We start from the raw sequence: 18736 nt of genomic DNA on the forward strand, positions 1-18736 counted from the left end.
TTTTACTTTTTAATGAGACTGAAGTTAAATTATTTATTTACGGCCTTGTATAATTTTTTCCAAAGTTTATTTATCATAAATTTAAGATCTTGACATTCATTTTTACCATAATACACTAAAGTATATTAAGTTATTAGTGTTGTTAGTTATTTTAAGCATTCTAAAGCACTAAAAAAATATTAAAAAGAAGTAATTAGTCAACTGATGTTGACTAAAAAGTAAACTACCAGTTTTCAAGAGGAATATTTTCAAATGGTGCGTTTGTGGCATAAATGCAAGTACTAATAGTCTGTTTTCAACAGTTCTGAGTGCCTGCAGCTACCACTCACTACCTAGGATATGCTGATAATCAGTGCTTTTGAAAATCAGGACAGAAGTTACTAGAAAAAAGGGATTAATTAATGATGATGTAAGTACAATGCTTCTCTCCATTTATAATTCTGTAAAGGAAAAAAATCCATTGTAGGTAAGTCTAATGCATACAGTAAAATGTATCTATTTTTTTTTTTATACGAAAAAGTCTTTACTCTTGTCTTGTTAGTAAGCTTGTTAAGCAAGCTAAACTTTCTTGGCTTCCTGTAAGATTCGGTGCTTACTTTAGATAAGTGTCAAGAGTACTTCTGAAACTGAAGCCTTACCTTTAACCTTCTCGAGGGAAGGATGAAAGGATTAAACATCTTCTGGATGAAACGTTAATTAAGTAATTATTTTTAAATATTGTGAGATGTACACGTTTTACTTAAAAAAAAAAAAAAATCGTAACTATGTACTTTGAGGTATTTGACCTCAAAAAGGCCAAGTTCAAATACAGTGAAGCTAATTTATTTTGAATTACTTTATCAATATGGGTTGCAGCCTTTTACTTTTTTCATACAGATGGCCAACTGAAAAATGCAGTGAAAGAACACAATACTGTGGGAAAGATGTGGCCAAAGCATGCTATTCTCTGGGTGTTACAAAGTAAAAATTGAAAACATTGAGGTTGTCTGCAACGTTTATGTAGGGTTGAGGCTGCTTATTGACTTAGGTGCCAGTTTTCCTGAAGTTTTAAATAATTTTTGATATCCCATGGAGATAAACTGTACTATGCAAAGAGAATTAATTACCTGTCAACTAGATCAGTTTCGTAGTTTTTGCAATTTAGAAATTAAAGATGTATCATTTGACATGAACGTTCAAGTTTTTTTCTTAAATTTTGTTGCTAATAGTTTTTGGAAACGGTGGCTGGAAGTGATTTAGCAAAGAAAAAACTTGAGTTCTTCTCATTTCCCAGGACACTTTCTGACCACTGTACAAATGTGAGTATTACTTCCCCTTTCATACTAGTTAATTTGCTCCAAGGCATTCAAAACTAGCTGGGTCAGGAAAAGCTACTATATCTTCTAAGTGATTTCTCTTATTGCATCTTACCAGCTGTTCTTGCAAAACTCCCAAGTCAAAGGTTATGCTTCCCCCATACCTACTCCTATAAAGGAAAACATACTTAATTCCTGAATAAACAAACCAGATTGATTTATGCGGTTTAGCATTTAAAGACAAGCAGAGATGATTACATGTATCTTCCCTGTGAGGCCTGTCTGTATAACAGACTTGTTTTCAGACTGGAGAGACTTCTGATTTTCCACGCTGCTTCCATTCTGATGAGAGTGGAAGGAACTGTCCTGTGAGCAGGTACAGCCTGTCGGTATCGGAAGGTTCTGTAGCAGAGGATTACACAGGATGAAATTGGGTTAGATAGGAATATTGGTCACGGGTATTTGGGGAGGAGGAAACAAAGAATATGCCAAAAAGGACTGGGTGTTTGGGGGTAGAAATCTATATTTCCCCAACGATTTCACTCCTCTTTTTGAAAATTATTTCTGAGGGAATGCTTTGGCACATTAGAAGAAGGAAATTGTAAAAGAGGGATCCTATGAAGTAATGCATCCTGGTGTATCACTTCCTTTTAGAAATTGGTTCCCACATTTGCAGCATTCCCAGTCACAATTTTTTACCTTCAGATTTGGATTCCAGGCCTACATAAACTCCCTTACAGGATTGAAAGCTAACCATCTCTAAACTTCGCAGTCAACTTTTTCTTTCTAAACGTTCCTGCAGCTTTTCAGCACTGTGGGCTAAAAAGAGGGAGGCGATCATTAGGGGTGCTCCAGGCTGATGACCTTTTGTGCCAGACACACTGTGCATAACAATAGGATGGTTTTTACCCTAAAAGAGTTAATGCCAAAGCACACATGAATAGGCTGAGGTTGGAAGACTGTGTTTTTATAAGAGTAAATCCTGAAGACTGACAACAAAGTTGTAAAAAGCCATAATCCATGATGGAATAAGTAATCTCACTAACCAGTCAACTGGTTGATACCAGAGAGATTGAGGCACAGTATGGGAGAAAAAAAGACTTGTATGCGATTCTGCTCAGCGTACAACACAAGGAGAGAGCTCATAGTCTTGATAAACAAGAAGTCTGATCTTGGAGGGCAGTTTTTCCTAAACTTCATTCTGGTTCCTAACCTTCATTAAAATGTGGGGAGTAATTTGCTTTCCTGGTTGTTCTGGCTTCTGTGACAATCGTGCTGCACACCAAAAAATCCCTGCATGCTGTGTACTTCTCAGCAGGCAGTCAGGGAGCCTTCCCCAGGGACAGGAAGTTATTTCATCAGACTTCAGACACCAGAAAAAGATGGCACAGAGTAGGAATGTGAGGAAGACTGTTTCTGAATCCAGCAATTTAAGCGCTGTAGCTGTTCAGCTCGATCAGATTGCAGACCATAGCTCTGTGCAATTTTCAAATATAACACATGAAATTTTATTACAGGTAGGGCGGGCAGGCAGCTGATTCTCTAAAGCAGCAAGGTGTTTAAATTCTAGGAGTTGAAAGTGAAGGTTAACTTGTGTACTGTTCAGCTATTACTTTACAATTGGTTGAAACTTCAGAAATATATTAATTCAGTCTTTATCATTTCTGTTACGAAAAATATAGAAATTAACATGTGCTTTCTCTTTGCTTCAGCTGGTTGTTGATAATAAGGTACTCCTGTTTTTTCAAAGCAGTATATATTTGAGCACCAGATCTCCCAAAAATATTTTTTGCACCATTGGTAAAAGTTTTATGAAGTCTGGACCCATATGACAAGAGACCAAAAGCCAATCTTGGTTCTCATGTCATAAATAGTAAATTGTACTGTATATTAGACGAATAAGCCAGCATGTTTTGCTATCATGTTTTGTGCATTTAAAAATGTAGCTTTGGTGTTTTCAGCGGTTTTGACATTCCTTTGTTACTCTGCTAGCAAAGTTCACTTGGCCAAAGGGAAGTCTGACAATGCAATTAAACTATCGCTGTTAATAGTAAATGGCTGACACCTAACCCCGTCAGGAATGTGATACCAGACTTTTTCAACTGAGGGTTATATTCAAAACAGACTTTAATTATCCCAATAAACATACAAGCTTATATCAACAAGCAAGCATTTTGTTATACCTAGTCTGTATGGTTTTTCTCAAATGGAAATGTGGCCCCCTTAAATCCATCCTGCTCAGGTCCTGAACCAGTAAGAGATTCTCTTCGTATTAATGTTGTTCTGTTTAGATTATTTGTAGCACTTTACTAAAAGGAATGATAAAACATTATACTGGGCAAAAATTATTGTGTGGAATTTTTTCTACAGCAAAATATGTCTTAAGTGTTACTGTCAAAATCCCATCCTTATTGCCCATTCCTTTGTTTAAATTTCTTACCAGGCTTTAGGTTGACTGGCTGCTGTATATTAAGCACTTATTTGGGGACTTTCTGATTTACCATTGTGTTACTGTTTAATTCTGTAGCATTTGTCTGAGAGGTTTCTGAGCATCTATGTTAGGCAAGACAAGGAAAAGGCGTTCCTGATGTGGCAGGTCTGCTGACATAACAGAAACTACCACGGGGGCTGAAGAAAGCTACTGGAGAAAAATCAGTGTCCCAAAGCTACGTCTCCAGGGGAGTGCTTGCTTTGGTGTAAAACTCATTCCAATTCGAACATAAGTTATGACGACTCTGAAAAATCAGCAAATAGAGGAATGATTTGTGGGGCAGACAGGGCTAGCTGCTTTTTGCTTTGTAAACAGGTATGCTGAAGAAAAGGCAGGTTTTTGAATGTTCATAGGTTCGTGAGGATAGTTTGAATGCCAAGAAGGTGGGTGAGCTTGAAACTCTGTTAAAAAGTTTTTATCTGATTATCTACATCTCTAAGAAATGCTTGCAAAAGAAATTACATTAAATGATACACAGAGATTAATAATATAAATAAAAGTAGATTTGGGAAAAGGCAGAGTACTTCTTCTATGGTTTTGTATCTTCCCTGAAAGGAGGAGGAAAAAAAAGAAAAAGAAAAAGGTTAGCAATACTGGTAAATTAGTAATAATTACTTAATGTGCATTAGACATTTTGAGGCTTTTAATTGCAGTTACAAAATCTTGTTTTCTCTTTTATTCTTATAATTTTAAGTTCACTTTAGCACAGGAAAGAGGCATTCTGATTGGCCCTGTTGTTTTCAGTCATGGCAATAATTCGCTCTTCAACTTCTAGGATGCTTTGAAGGAAATTTCAGATCTGAATACAACTCTTACGATCATATTCTTTTGCTATTTTCTTTGTAACTGAAGGCAGAAGTGTAGGCAGAAAGGGAGTCATTTTAAAAACTGTTGAGAGTGTATGCCTTCGTAGTTGCAGAAAAATATAGAAGAATTGTGCCTGACTTGTTTTGTAGAACCTATATTTTTTAAATCTAACTTGTGCACTGTAACTTCTGAGTATCTTCACATCTTCCCTTCAATTTACGTATTTTGGGCCCAGAACTACTGCTTTTATAGGAGGTGTCCTAGCTGCCAAATTCCACCTTCTGTTGTTCACCTCAGTCCCTTGCTCTTGTATTCACCCAGAAGTGTAAATAATGTCCTTGAGAAATGCTCTACCTGCATGCAGACAGACTACATGCTAAAAAGAGTAGAAAGACTGGCGCATCAACAACACTCGGTTGTAGCGTTTCAGATTGTCATAGAAGCAACTTGACTTTCCTCTGCTTTGGCTTTTTCACTTGGTTTACCTTCATATAAGATAAACCAGTTTCAAGGCTACGCTGGCTGCTCTACAATGGGTTTCATCCAGCTTTTTTGCCAGAACTGTTCCAATTTGATGCAAGTGTTTTTGGTGGACTTCAGATGAACTTGTAAGTGCAGGAAATACTGACAAGAAGGCATTGTACCCATTTCTGTGGCAGTTTCCTCTGACAGCTAGACAAATTGGCCATTGTTTCACTTCTTGCCATTCATCATTATTTGGGTTCCCCTGTTACCCACAAAAGAGAGAACAACTGTTTCCCCTTGAGCTTGAAAACTCCCAGTTAAATGCTGCTGTTTTTCAGTGAGCCTGTGCTGGCCTAGGTAAGTATTTTTGGTAGCACAAACCTGAGTGCACTGGGCTGGTATACTTATTTTTTAATTTAAAAGCAAGTATAAAAAATAATAATAAAAGCCAATTTTGCAAACTTATTCTGAAAACCTTTAAGCCACTCAAATTCCTAGGAATATCAGTCAGGCACTGTCGACAGCAGGGGTACATGCTTTTACATCTGTCCACAGGATCAGGTCTTTATTTAGCAAGATCTACAGAGTCTCAAAAGGTGCAATTTAATTAGCCTCAGAGAATTTGGGCTGAATTTGGCTACTAGAGTATGGCACAGTAGAATTTTGCTCAGCTCTTCTCCCATTCACCTCTCTTTCTGCAACAATCTCCGCTGTTAATGTATTCTCTGGCAAAGGAAATTGTCTTTGTAGTGCTTTTTACTTAGGCTGTTTGTAGGCCTGCTAATGCTAGTCATAGTTCTTGTCATGTTGGGCAGGATAGCTGAGTTACCACGCTCATGCTTGGGGAAAATAATCTCTTCCAGACAACTGTTTATAATCCCATCAAACTACAGCAAAAGTACAATTGATGCAGATTCAGGATTGCACATATATAGAGCCTACAAATGTGGTCTTTATATAGCAACTACACATTTTGTTATAGTTACTTATTTATTCAATACTTCATTTTATTATTTGCTGTCAGTTTGGAAATAAACTTTCTTGTAAAACAATTGGGTTTCAGCTGTTTATTTCTTTCACTGTTCCTTTTTTCGTCTCATATTTTTCTGTCTTCTCACTCTCAGAAATAGTTCCTCCTCTGCACAAACTCTAAATTGTTCCACTTGAATTTGTCCTATTTAAACTGTTACAGTGATCAGCAATTCAGTAGTAACTCTATACAATGGGGCTTCTGAAGTTCCGTTTCCACTTACCCTCATTAAATAGCTGTGTCTGTAGACTCCAGAAAGCAATGCAGTGACAGTTATATTTAGGTTGAGTTAGAGAAGGAAACTGTAGCTTTGGCTTTTTTTTTTTTTTTTTTTTTTTTTTTTTTTTTTTTTGGGAGGGGGGGTATTTCTTCATTGTAAGTTAAAATTCTTTAGCCTTTTTAAAAGAAAACTTCACATACAAATGAAGCAAACCACAGCTCATGGATGGGATGTTTGGGGTCCTTTATTACGAATTGCTTTGCATCGCCTTCTGTAGGCTAGTGATTGATGGAGGTTGTATTTTAATAGACTTCTTGTACATCATCTGTCCTGAAACTCAGATGTTTCAGTTCGTATTTACTATACAGTGCATTCCCATTTTAAAAAAATGAGTATTTTGAATGGGCCATTGCTGTGATTCTAAATTCTTGCAAGGCAAGCATTTGTATAGCACTTGACTTGGTGTAACCATCTCTCTGTAAAAGATGTCCAGTCCTGCTTGCATAGGTTACATTGGCTTACTTCAGTTTCCAGAAATTTCATGAGATCTCCATAATCTCAGAAATTGTGTTCTTGTCGTATGTCACTGCTTGTCTTGAAAACAAAAAGCTTTCTGGTCATCAGAAGTGTAGGAATATATAGGGATGTGATATTTAGGTGGAAATGTTCCTCTGTATGCATTACAAGAAGAAAAGTTGTTGGCCTATACACCTTGAGGCAATGGAGCTCTAAGCAAAACCATCTCATTGTGCACAAAGTGGGGATGTGTGAGGGTACTGAGTTCTGTCGACAGCTGGAAATGTTTAGCCCAATTAATTTAAGACACGTTCATACGGCACTAGTGGCACATGCATACCAGTGAGAGCCGTTGGTGACAGTTGTGTTGCCCTGCTCAGAGCTGTGCAGCAGCTCTCCACAAAGAAACGGGTATTTTGAGGCATGAGAGATTAAAAAAGAGGGAACCACTACAAAAAGGGGAGTAACAAACTCTCTTGGCCCTCACCTGGGATACTGTCATCCCTTGTGGTATTTCCTGCATCCCAGAACCATGGGGACTGGGACAGTGGCAGTTGTGTGAACTCGGTGTGAGGAGAAGAAAGTATCCCCATATTTTTGGTTTAGGTCTCAATAGAAAATCTGTCTAAAAATAATTACATGAGTGAGAGACAGGTGTCCTGTTTCAGCAGGCTGCAGAGAGGAGCCCTCAAGCCCTGCTGTTGTCCGTGCTGTGAAGCATCCAGAATATCCTGCGCTGCTGAGTGGGGGCAGCCCTCGGGGGAGGCAGAACAAGTGCTTCAGGTGTGCCCTGAGGCCTCAGTTCCTGGAGATCAGCCCATCGAAAAGGAAAAAACAAACGACAAAAACATGGTTAAGTACAAACTTTTTGCTTTATTGACTGTGTGTTTTAATGCGTTGTCTTACCAGGTTTCAGACTCAGGGTGTGCTCTTTGTAGAGATGTGCCCTTGGTAGCAGACCACTTTTGGAGGTGAGGCTGGCAGGGGGCACCAGCTCACACCACCAGGGCTGTGCTGTTCGAAGGGTCAGAGCATCCCACAGGACCCCTCACCTCTCAGGGAAATGAACCTGTGGGGCTGCCCCCGTATTTAGGGGATGAGAGCCTGGGGAGGCTGACAGGAACTCCGCAGGGATGCACACCTGCCTTGCTGTGGGTTGCTCTAAACATCAACATTTGTCAGGACCTTTGTTACTCAAGCAATTTGCTTTAAGGTGATGTGGTACAGCAGAGAGGCTGGCAGTTTTATTGGGCTGCATGTAATCGAGGTAGTACAAGACAGAAGGAAGCAGGGGGATGAAGTTGTGGCATGTCGGGGGATTGCTTGTCTGATTAATGGCGCCTGCTGCGAGTCACGTTTGCTGCGCTGGGACTTTTTGGTCCTTTTAAAAAAGGTCTTGGGGAAATTATTAGTGACGTCTTGGGCTGCAGTGTTTGAGGTTCCTGTTTCTGGGTGTGTTTAAATCAGGTGAACCACTTTATCTGAAGTGGATTAGAACGTTAAAAAAAAAAAAAAAAAAGTGTCTTTAACTCGCCTAAAAGGCGTTGTTACCGCCCCAGGGCACACAAAACAGTTCTGGAGCGCAAAAAGTTGGCTGCGAAGCGGGGCCTCCCGCAGCGCACGGGCGCCCAAGATGGCGGCGGGCGGCGCAGGGCGGACGTGTCCGTGGGTCCGCTGCGGGGGGGGCGAGCCCCGCCCCGCCCCCTCTGCCCCGCCCCGCCCCAACCGCCCCGGGGCGGCTCGCGGCCGGCCCCGCCCCCTCGGCTCTCCGCGTTCGCGCCAAAGCGCCCCGTGACGCCAGCGTGCGTGGCGGCGCCCCCGCCCTCCGTGTTTTCAAACCGCGGGGGCGGGCGCCATTGGCTGGCGGGCGCGCCACGTGACTAACGGTCGCGGGAAAGCCGCGGAGTCCGAACGGCGCGGGGCGAGCCCAGCCCAGCCCAGCCCGGAGCCGCCACCGCGCCCGGGGCCGCAGCGCGGCGGGGAGCGGAGCGGAGCGGAGCGGGGCAGAGCCGAGCGGGGCGCGGCGCAGCGCAGCGCAGCGGGGCCGGCGGCGGCCATGAGCTTCCTCAGCGTGCAGCAGGCGGCGCCGCCGCGGCGGGTGTCGGTGCGGCGGGCGGCAGCCCCGATCCGCCAGAAGCTGCTGTTCCTCGGCGGGCACAGCGACTGCGAGGAGGAGGAGGAGGACGAGGAGGAGGAGGGCGGCAGCAGCGGCAACAGCACGGGCGAGGACTCGGCCTTCCAGGAGGCGGACTCGCCGCTCTCGGTGGCTCGCACCCCGGCGCGGGGCGGCCCGCCCCTGCTGGAGGAGGAGGAGGAGGAGGAGGAGGAGGAGATGGAGCCCGCGGCGGCGCCGCTGCCGGACGAGGGGGACTCGTGGGAGGAGGAGGGCTTCGGCTCCTCGCCCGTCAAGTCGCCCGGCGCCTACTTCATGGCCGGCTCGCCCTCGCCGCCGCCCCCCCACAAGGGCCGGCGCTACGGGGGCCGCTCCCCCCCGCACCTGGCGGCGGGCGGCTGCCGGCGGCGGGGCGGGGAGCCCGGCTCGCCGCTGCCCGAGTACCCCGGCACGCCGCCCCACAAGACGTTCCGCAAGCTGCGCCTCTTCGACACGCCGCACACCCCCAAGGTGAGGCGGCCGAGGCCGGTACCGGGGGGGGGGGGGGCGTGTGGGGGGGGCGGCGCCGGCCGGGAGCGGTTGGCGGGGGCCGTTGGGCCGGGGGGGGGGCGGCTGGGAGGCGGCCCCTCCGCCAGGAGGAGCCCCGGGGGCTGCCGGAGCGAGGGCTGGGGGCCCGCCGGGCGCCTTGGGGCTCTCGGGTTGCGGCAGAGCCAAGCCGTGGGCTCGCTGGGTCGCGTCTGCCGGCCGGGAGCTGCGCCTGGCTGGGGCAGCGTGTGCCAGGGCGGGCGGAGCTGCCGTTAACCGCCGGGGCTGGAAGCTTGAGGGGACAGGCAGCGCCTCAGCCTGCCGGCGGCGGGCGGCTGGAAGGCATGGCCGTTTCTGGTCTCGAGGCTCACCAAAATATATAAAAGTAGTGCATTTAAATCCAGTGATAGTAGTCTTGCGTTCTTTATTACTTTCCACATAACCCTTTAGGAGGAGCCTAATGACGATCCCTGTGGATGATCTCCCAGGGGTCTGTAGACTACCCACAGAAAACAAATAAGCATGAGGAGGGCAACCTCAATTCCCCCCCAGCTCCGGTGTTTGTTATTCTTCTCAGTTTCTGTCCCAAATGAGGTTTCAAAGGTAGCTTAGTTACTCTGCTTAGAAATAGGAAAATTGAAGATGATCTTAAGTCAGGAGCAAACACTTGAGAGATGCCGGAGCCTTGTGACGCGTAAAAGTAACATTTTAACACCGTGTTTCAATGGAATGATTGAGTTAGGTGCCCAGGTCTGGAAAAACAGTTGGTTAAGTTAACCAGTGGAAATACTGAAATGTGGTGAGACTCCGCTGAGACTTGAAGGTCTTAATCTAGTCTAGGGTCGGAGAATACAGTTGGATTCCCAAAGTACAAACCTTATTCTAATACTTATAGTATAGTATTATAATACTATTATAATATTCATATTATATATGCTGCTTTAGACTTGAGATCTGTCAGTTCTTTATGCGATAAGATGCTACTAGGATGAGGTAATGCTTGTGATCCAAGAGGTCACTGGTTAGCATCCTCATGAGGGTGTGGGAGGCTCAGGTTCTCTGCGTAACTGGGAGAGATCTGATCACGTGCCCAGAAAACGCCTGATGGATTACTGCCCAAAATATCTACTCTGAATATTGTGCTGGAAGTGCAACGGTTTCATGTGTGATGTTGTTCCAGCACTGCTGCTTCAGCCTGTCCTCCTGTGGTGATTCAGTGAGACCGATGTCACTGAACAGTGCTGTCAGATCTTGAGCAAGTGTTGTAGATCCACTGAGGCTTCTACAGCAGTATCAAATCCTTGATATAGTGCTCTTTTTAAGCTTTCTATCTTAAGTTTGTGATCACCAAAGATACTTTCTATATTTAGTCTAACTTTTATAACTTTTATATGAAAATCATGGCAATACATACAACGCAGCGTGGTCCATGAATTTCATCTCTGTTTCGTGAACATAGAACTGTCCATGGGGAAGGCTGGGTGATGACTTGATTAAAGACAGAATGCTTCTCTCGTCGTCATTCCTATCTTTTCAAAATTATTCCAACGGTTAATGTTTTTCTTTATGAGGCTTTACACCAAAACAGTTAGTGTCTGGGATTTTTTTGATGGAAATGCAGGCATTGTTTAAACAACTCATGCTTGCTTTGAATAGACAGCATTCCGATAATGATTTTCAAACATGATGTGACTATTTGTGTCTAAAGCAACACTGAGCTCATAAATGTTTCATTATTATTATTTTAAATACAGAGTTTGCTCTCCAAAGCACAAGGACTAGGTTCCAGCTCAGTCAAACTTCGAGGGGGCTCTCTATTTATGAATGTTGGGAAGTCGGAGAAGCAAGATTCTGATATCAGACAAACACCTCATGTGAACATTAATCCCTTCACTCCCGATTCCATGTTTCTTCACAACTCTGAAGGACAGTGTCGGAGGAGAAAGAGAACGCACTGGAACGAGTGAGTAATTTATATCTTTCCTTGTAATGCTTACCCTAAAAACTATTTTAGCTGCAAAAGTTCCGTTAAGAATTGCTTCTGTGAAAATATTTTTCTTTCCAAACCTGTTAGTGATGCAAGACAGAGCTCTTGGAGTATCTGCTTTGTATGAGGGTTTTTTTTAGTACGAGTTTTTTATGATTTTATGACTATGAGCTTGTGCTTATAAATACTAGTGTTTAATTAGACTAAACTTGGGTAGTATGGGAGAATTGAATTTAAAAAAAAAAAAAAAAAAATCAACTCCCAAACCTCAATTTTAAGTTTCTTAACCCGTATTAATTCTGTAAAAATACCTAATGTGAATTTCAGCTCTTGTGGAGAAGACATGGAAGCAAGCGATGGAGAGCTTGAAGATGAAACTATCAGACCTGCTAAGGTAATTAATCTTTAGAACTTGATAGGAAGTTTGGCAGTTCATGTATTTGCACGTGTAAGTATTTTTCTTTCTGATCTTTACAGAGGATCACAATAACAGAAAGTAATATGAAGTCACGGTATGCCACCGAATTTCATGAGTTGGAGAAGATTGGATCCGGTGAATTTGGCTCTGTGTTTAAATGTGTAAAGAGACTTGATGGCTGTATTTACGCTATAAAGCGATCTAAGAAACCCTTAGCTGGCTCGGTGGACGAGTGAGTATTTCCTGCTCTTAAAACATGCTTTCTGGTGCTTTTTCCTTCAATGTTGCTTTGTATCAGTATCTAGAGAAGGCATTTATGATAAAATCATAAATATACTTCAGTTAAATGTGAAACAGTAGGATACAGTTTTGAAGTCACTTCACATTTCTTTTTCGAATACTGCTCAAACTTTGGGAGGAAAGTTTACTTGACTCCAACAGAGATTTGTCCCAAAAATTCGGAGTGGAAACAGATTGTCCTCACCCAGAATGTTAAAAGAAATGCTTCCTTGCATTAATGGTAGGAGTTACTATATGAAATTGCAGCGGAGATCCTTTGAGATGTGAAAGAAAAACAATACTCCCAACCAGGTCTGCATTGCTGTCAAGTTTAAGTTACATGCGGATTGTCAGGTGTTTTTTGATTGAGCCTGATGTTCCTGGCTCTTTTTTTCCCACAGTATTCTAATAGTAATATAAAGCTTCGCTGGTCTGTGATGCTCAAAATTGCATACCAATGTTATACAACAGAAGTTAAGAATATAGAGTTCAGTTATTTTCATGGCCCAGACATTTAGTCATCATCGTTTCCCCTGTACTCGGCTCTGGTGAGGCCGCACCTCGAGTACTGTGTTCAGTTTTGGGCCCCTCGCTACAAGAAGGACATGGAGGTGCTTGAGCGGGTTCAGAGAAGGGCGACAAAGCTGGTGAGGGGCCTGGAGAACAAGTCCTACGAGGAGCGGCTGAGGGAGCTGGGCTTGTTCAGCCTGGAGAAGAGGAGGCTCAGGGGCGACCTTATCGCTCTTTTTAGGTACCTCAAGGGAGGCTGTAGCGAGGTGGGGGTTGGTCTGTTCTCCCACGTGCCTGGTGACAGGACGAGGGGGAATGGGCTTAAGTTGTGCCAGGGGAGTTTTAGGTTAGATATTAGGAAGAACTTCTTCACTGAAAGGGTTGTGAGGCATTGGAACAGGCTGCCCAGGGAAGTGGTGGAGTCACCATCCCTGGAGGTCTTTAAAAGATGCTTAGATGCAGAGCTTAGGGAAATGGTTTAGTGGGGACTGTTAGGGTTAGGTCAGAGGTTGGACTCGATGATCTTGAGGTCTCTTCCAACCTAGAAATTCTGTGATTCTGTGATCCTAGCTTATGGCTATTTTTTTTTTTTTTTTCTAAAACTTCAATGATGCTTCTGAAAGCTTGCTGCTGACAGTGGTTGGAAAGTAAGTAATGCGAGTGGCAGTTGCCTCAAGAATCATCTGCAACAAAGCCTGTATTTTAATGTTTCATGTTGCTTGGTCTTTTAATACAATATAAATGGCTTTAGCTGTTTGGACATAAATACAATTCCAACATAAGGTTCTGCAGAACTGAATGTGAAGATTTTAACTAGAGACCTGTGCTGGAAGAGTGGCGTGATTTTTTTAATAAGTGTTTATGTAAAGCTGAAATTGAACTAATTTCACTTCATAATATTCCTGTGTACTGTTTTTTTTTTTTTGTGTGTGTGTGTGTGACTGTAACAGGCAAAATGCTTTAAGAGAGGTATATGCACATGCAGTTCTGGGGCAGCATTCACATGTAGTAAGATACTACTCTGCATGGGCAGAAGATGATCATATGCTCATACAGAATGAATATTGCAATGGTAAGTAAAGATTGATTGTTCTGAACTTGCTTTTAAAATCTGTTTGTGTTTTTTTTTTTTAATAAAATATACACAGGTATCTCTACACATCCCTAGTGCTAAGTAGGAATTTACATCCTCATGCATAGCTCATATTATTATCATCTGAAGTGGGTCTATATGCTGCTTTCTCTTGCAAAGGGCATACTGGATAAACAGTAATTTTCAAAATTGCAGACAGGTCTTCAGTGTTTAAAAATATTGGAACTACACTGAGGCATTTGTGAGCAGCAAAGTAGTTAATTCTTCTGTATAATAGCTCAAGCTGGAATACAGAGAAAAAAGTTCCCCTTGAAAAGGGGTCAATTGCTGTGGCTGATACCCTACCAGAGGTCTGGAACAGGACCAGAGTCCTTTTCCTTTGTGTTTTGGTATCCTGTTAATTTACATGGCAACTGCAGTAGACCTCACAGAAGAAAAATAATTTTAATATATTACACTGCTATAAAGAGAGGGGATACAGCAATCCCTGTGTATCATCAGCAAATTTTTGGTGATAGATTCACTGCTGATTTTAGAAGTCAGTTGTATTTACTTTTGGAAGTAAGTTGTCATTATTTTCTCAACTGTTTGATTGTAAATAAATGAATAAAATACTTTTTTTTTTAATGTTGTTTTAGGTGGCAGTTTAGCAGATGCCATAAGTGAAAATTACAGGAATATGCGTTATTTTACTGAGCCAGAGCTGAAGGACCTACTACTTCAGGTGGCTCGAGGCTTAAAGTACATTCATTCGATGTCCCTGGTACACATGGATATTAAACCTAGTAAGTGTGTAAACTGGTTTACTCTATTGGCAGGTTCCTCAGTTAATTTAATCTGTAGAGAAATGAGCAGTTGACCACACCTTTTTAACTGTAAATTCTTTACTGAAGTCTTAAGTAGCAGTACAAAGATGTCAGTTATAAAATTGGCTGGCAAAATTGTAACTGTTGATGAATTTATCTTGGGTCCTTTTTGTTAACTCTTTCTTGCACAACGCTTGCCTCCACTTCCTGCAGAGGGACACAGAGTGAGTGTGTGTGTGTGTGTGTGCGCGCGCATTGTAATTTCTTCTTCTAGGAACTGGGTATGCAACTGAAATTTCTGTGCGGCTAAAACAAACTGATAAAAGCAGATGAAGTAAAAATCGGACTCAAATGTGTTTGTTAACAGTTCTGCTCTTTTACAGGTAACATCTTCATATCCAGGACATCAGTCCCAAGTACGACTTCAGAAGAAGGAGATGATGATGAGTGGTCATCTGATAGAGTCATATTTAAAATAGGTACGAGGCAGCACACTTGTGCTTAAGAGTGGCATCGTTTTATGTCTTCTGAGAAATAACGCTATGTTTTTTGCAGGTGACCTTGGTCATGTAACTCGAGTATCTAGTCCACAAGTGGAGGAAGGCGATAGCCGTTTTCTTGCAAATGAGGTCCTACAAGAGGTAGCTATCCTACATGTAGAAAATACTTGTGTTAGGTCTGTGTGCTGTTTTCAGTAGAGCAATGATTTGTTGTCTGCCACTTCCTTGCTGAAACAAACTTCCTAAATGCTATCTACCCAAATGCTACTTGGAATGTAATAGTATGGATGTGTTTGGTGTTGAATAATCTAGCTGAGGTTTGTTTTTATACTGGGTAGTATCTATAGTAAATTTATTTTTTCTTTATTTTTAAAGAACTACACTCATTTGCCAAAAGCAGATATTTTTGCTCTTGCTCTGACTGTTGTCTGTGCTGCTGGGGCTGAACCGCTTCCAACTAATGGGGACCAATGGCATGAAATTCGACAAGGAAAACTACCAAGAATACCACAAGTGCTTTCTCAAGAATTACTAGATCTATTAAAAGTAAGAAATCTTGTTCCAGTGACTCTCTGATTAGTGTAATTTACTGTATTATTGGCCTTAACTAGAATGACTTTATTTTATTTTTTCCAAGGTTATGATTAATCCTGATCCAGAGAAAAGACCTTCAGCTGTGGCACTAGTCAAGCATTCAGTACTGCTCTCTGCTGCAAAAAAGAGTGCAGAGCAGCTGAGGATAGAACTGAATGCTGAAAAATTCAAAAACTCACTCTTGCAGAAGTAAGTGATTCCTTGGGATCCTTAAATATAACTTAGCTTCTAATGGTTCTTTATATGCTTTTATGATCAACTGTGGAAAGAGTAATTTGATGAGTTGTGCAGTTATTTGAGGGTGGGTTTCTCAAGGTAACTTGCTTGTATTAAGGAGTGGTGGTTTTTTTCTTTTGAAAGTTGGCTAAGTTAATGCTTTGTGAAGGCAAAACCTGCCTGCAGTTTCATCCTCACAAAAATAACTGTAAAGTAAAGCTAAGAATGATTTGAAAAGAACACTTGCCGACAGTAACTTTCTGGGGGGATGGCGTTCCGTAAAATAGTTCAGGTAGGATTACTTTTAGGGAAGAATGGAAGAATTTGCTCTTTAGTCAGACTATTTCATAGTTTCTTATCTTGAGTTTCATGTAATTTAGTTCTCAGACTGAGTATTGGTAATTCTCTGAAACAGTACGCTTGGCAGAATTAGGGAATTAGGGACAATGGCCTTCGCCGCCTTTAGTGTTACAGCCTTGCAGTAATAGGCTCAAATTTTTCTCAGGCAAACAAGATTTATGTGGTGATAGGTTTTTGATGTGGTACGCAAGAGGAAAAGGATGCTTCCTGAGTTGTCTATTGCTAGTTATGTTCCGTTTAAGAGTGCGTCTGCTTGCCTGAGTCTTCCACAGGAGTTTCAGTTGTGGCTGAATGCTTCATTTGAGGGAGCTTCTGTAATTAGCTCTTCACTTGTTGATCATAGGACTTGTACTAGGAAGTAAACAACATCCTATAATCTTGTAACTGATACGTAAGATAGAATGGAATAAATTATTTTGATTCCAGGTCAGTGATCAATACTGTAGGTATCCTTGCTTCTTTCAATCATAAAACACAATCATTTTTTTCCACCTCAGTTATCATTGTGACAAACTGAATTGCAATGGGAAAAACATAAGCTTAGAAAGCCTAGTGCTCTGTGTTGCAGCTACACTTCCAGTGATAGCAAATATTTTGCCTGTTGCAAATCTAAACAATAGCAAGCTAAAGATTTTCAGACCAAAGCTGCTGATCTGCTTATAAAAATCTTGGTCAAATTTTGAAACCCATATATGTGAATTTGTCATGTCCTTCCCTTTTCAAAAGAAAGGACATCTAGGGAAGTAAGGAACGTTGGTGTTTTGTCCTGTGAGTTTAAGTATCATTTGCATCTGTTTGTCTTAATGTGGCCTGAATTGATGGCAACTCTTAAGTTTGGAATTGTTGTAACACCTCTGAAAATGTCACTTGCTGTGACATGCCTGCAGTCCCTACTGATTATTGCGTGTGTGACTTCCAATGTCTTGCAGAGAGCTGAAGAAGGCACAGATGGCGAAGGCCGCAGCCGAGGAACGAGCACTGTTCACTGACAGAATGACAACTAGATCTACAACACAAAATAGACCATCTCGACTCATTGGCAAGAAAATGAACCGCTCAGTTAGTCTTACTATATACTGAACTATGAAGTCCAAAAGGACTGCTGAGGATGGCTATAGCATCTCTGCTGGACTGAAGCCTTAAGGTGTTGAAGGAAGCATTCAATTCCTGGTTTCTTGTCCTGTCTTAGATCAGTGTCACTAGTTTTACAGGAACTGCTTCTGGGTTTTTAATTTCAACGATATGGCTGATTAGCTGTATTAACCGTTGGAGACAATGGACTCGGTCACTATCTGTCCGTAGAGGATCCTGGATGTTAATCCATAAACCTTTCAGTTACACTGTTAGATGTTACATCGTCCCAGGGTTAACCACTATAGTGGTGTGCTGCTTTTTAGTGTTACAGCATTGTAATGAGAAGTACTGCCCCTGATGATCTTTAAGAGGGAGGGAAGGGGCATTGCTGTGTTACTGAGTTTGGAGCAGAGGGGAATAAATTTTGAAAGACAGGCTTTAAGGCCACCTACACTCAATGTACCTGATGTCAGGTAACCTTTTGTGAATTTTATTTGTATATTCAACTGGGAGCACTTTGTAGGCATTGCATAAACCACAGCTTAGAAACCTGTGGAATTAAGTGCCGTGTGGAACTGCTGCTATTTTAGTGTTTTGTCCTCGCTGTAAACTGTAGCATTAAAACAATCATTATTGTGTTAATAGGCTTCTTGTTAAAACAATTACGTGAAACAAATCTAAGCTGCATTTTAGTGAAGGCAGCATTTCTCTCTTGAAGCTAGTGCATTGTGAAATAATGCACCAATTTAATATTTGGACTCTGTATTAGTGTAGTGCAATTGTTAATGTCTTGGCTGTTGATGTTCTGTAATCCTTTCTAATAAGGTTCTCTAAATGTTGGTATTCTCTTCAGTTTTTCATTCTTGAGGCTCTTGTATATTTTTTTTATGTTGGAGTACTTGTAAATAATTGTTTAGTGTAAGTGTTCAGGTTGTTCTTCATTGTTTATGTACATAAGTTTGTGCTTATATAGTATACTATACTAAAACTGCAGTCTGAGATGCCAACAGACAAAGTTTAACTGTTCAATTTTAAGTTCCAGTATGAATCAAACGTGTCTGTCAAAACTTATACTGGTGTTGGCTGCCAGATGTTGCTGAAAATAGAACTGTTCTAATTACTGGCTTATCTCTTCATTAATTTTAGTTTTTAAACAATGTTTCCCATTTGTGCTCTATTTGTTTTTACTAGTGTTGAATTTGAATATTAAAGTTGAAAGTTGTGTTTAATAGTGTCTAATGCTTATTTAAACTTGATATTTGTGGAAATAAAACGTTGACTCAGGAATATACCACGGCAAGTCCTGATTAGATTTGCTTCCTGTTCCTGCCTAGTGCTTGTGGTTCCCTGTCAGGAGAATGGGACTCACTGGTAGTTATGTTGGGACAAAAGCACCGTGGTCTGTGTGTGCTAGTGTATATCGACTGCGGTCTGTCT

At 41.8% G+C, this 18736-nt stretch overlaps 2 protein-coding genes across 2 annotated transcripts in view; both read left to right on the forward strand.

Moving 5' to 3' along the window:
- Nucleotides 1-6089, forward strand: part of ZNF143 (zinc finger protein 143) — a 42886-nt gene extending 36797 nt beyond the window's left edge. Inside the window, exons 18-19 of the transcript XR_014317526.1 lie at nt 303-409; nt 1209-6089. The gene's annotated coding sequence lies outside the window, so the exon portion shown is untranslated. The remainder of the gene's footprint in view (nt 1-302; nt 410-1208) is intronic.
- On the forward strand, nt 313-18542 carry WEE1 (WEE1 G2 checkpoint kinase). The gene is made up of 12 exons (XM_082760761.1): nt 313-1298; nt 7496-9447; nt 11217-11425; nt 11777-11843; nt 11927-12099; nt 13607-13728; nt 14388-14534; nt 14939-15034; nt 15111-15196; nt 15431-15601; nt 15693-15838; nt 17155-18542. The coding sequence occupies exons 2-12, from the start codon at nt 8881-8883 to the stop codon at nt 17303-17305; spliced, it is 1935 nt and encodes a 644-aa protein (XP_082616887.1). The 5' UTR covers nt 313-1298; nt 7496-8880; the 3' UTR covers nt 17306-18542.
- The last annotated feature ends 194 nt before the right edge of the window (nt 18543-18736 follow it).

The sequence above is a fragment of the Aythya marila genome (assembly GCF_965140915.1).
Source record: "Aythya marila genome assembly, chromosome: 5".
Taxonomy (NCBI): Eukaryota; Metazoa; Chordata; class Aves; order Anseriformes; family Anatidae; genus Aythya; species Aythya marila.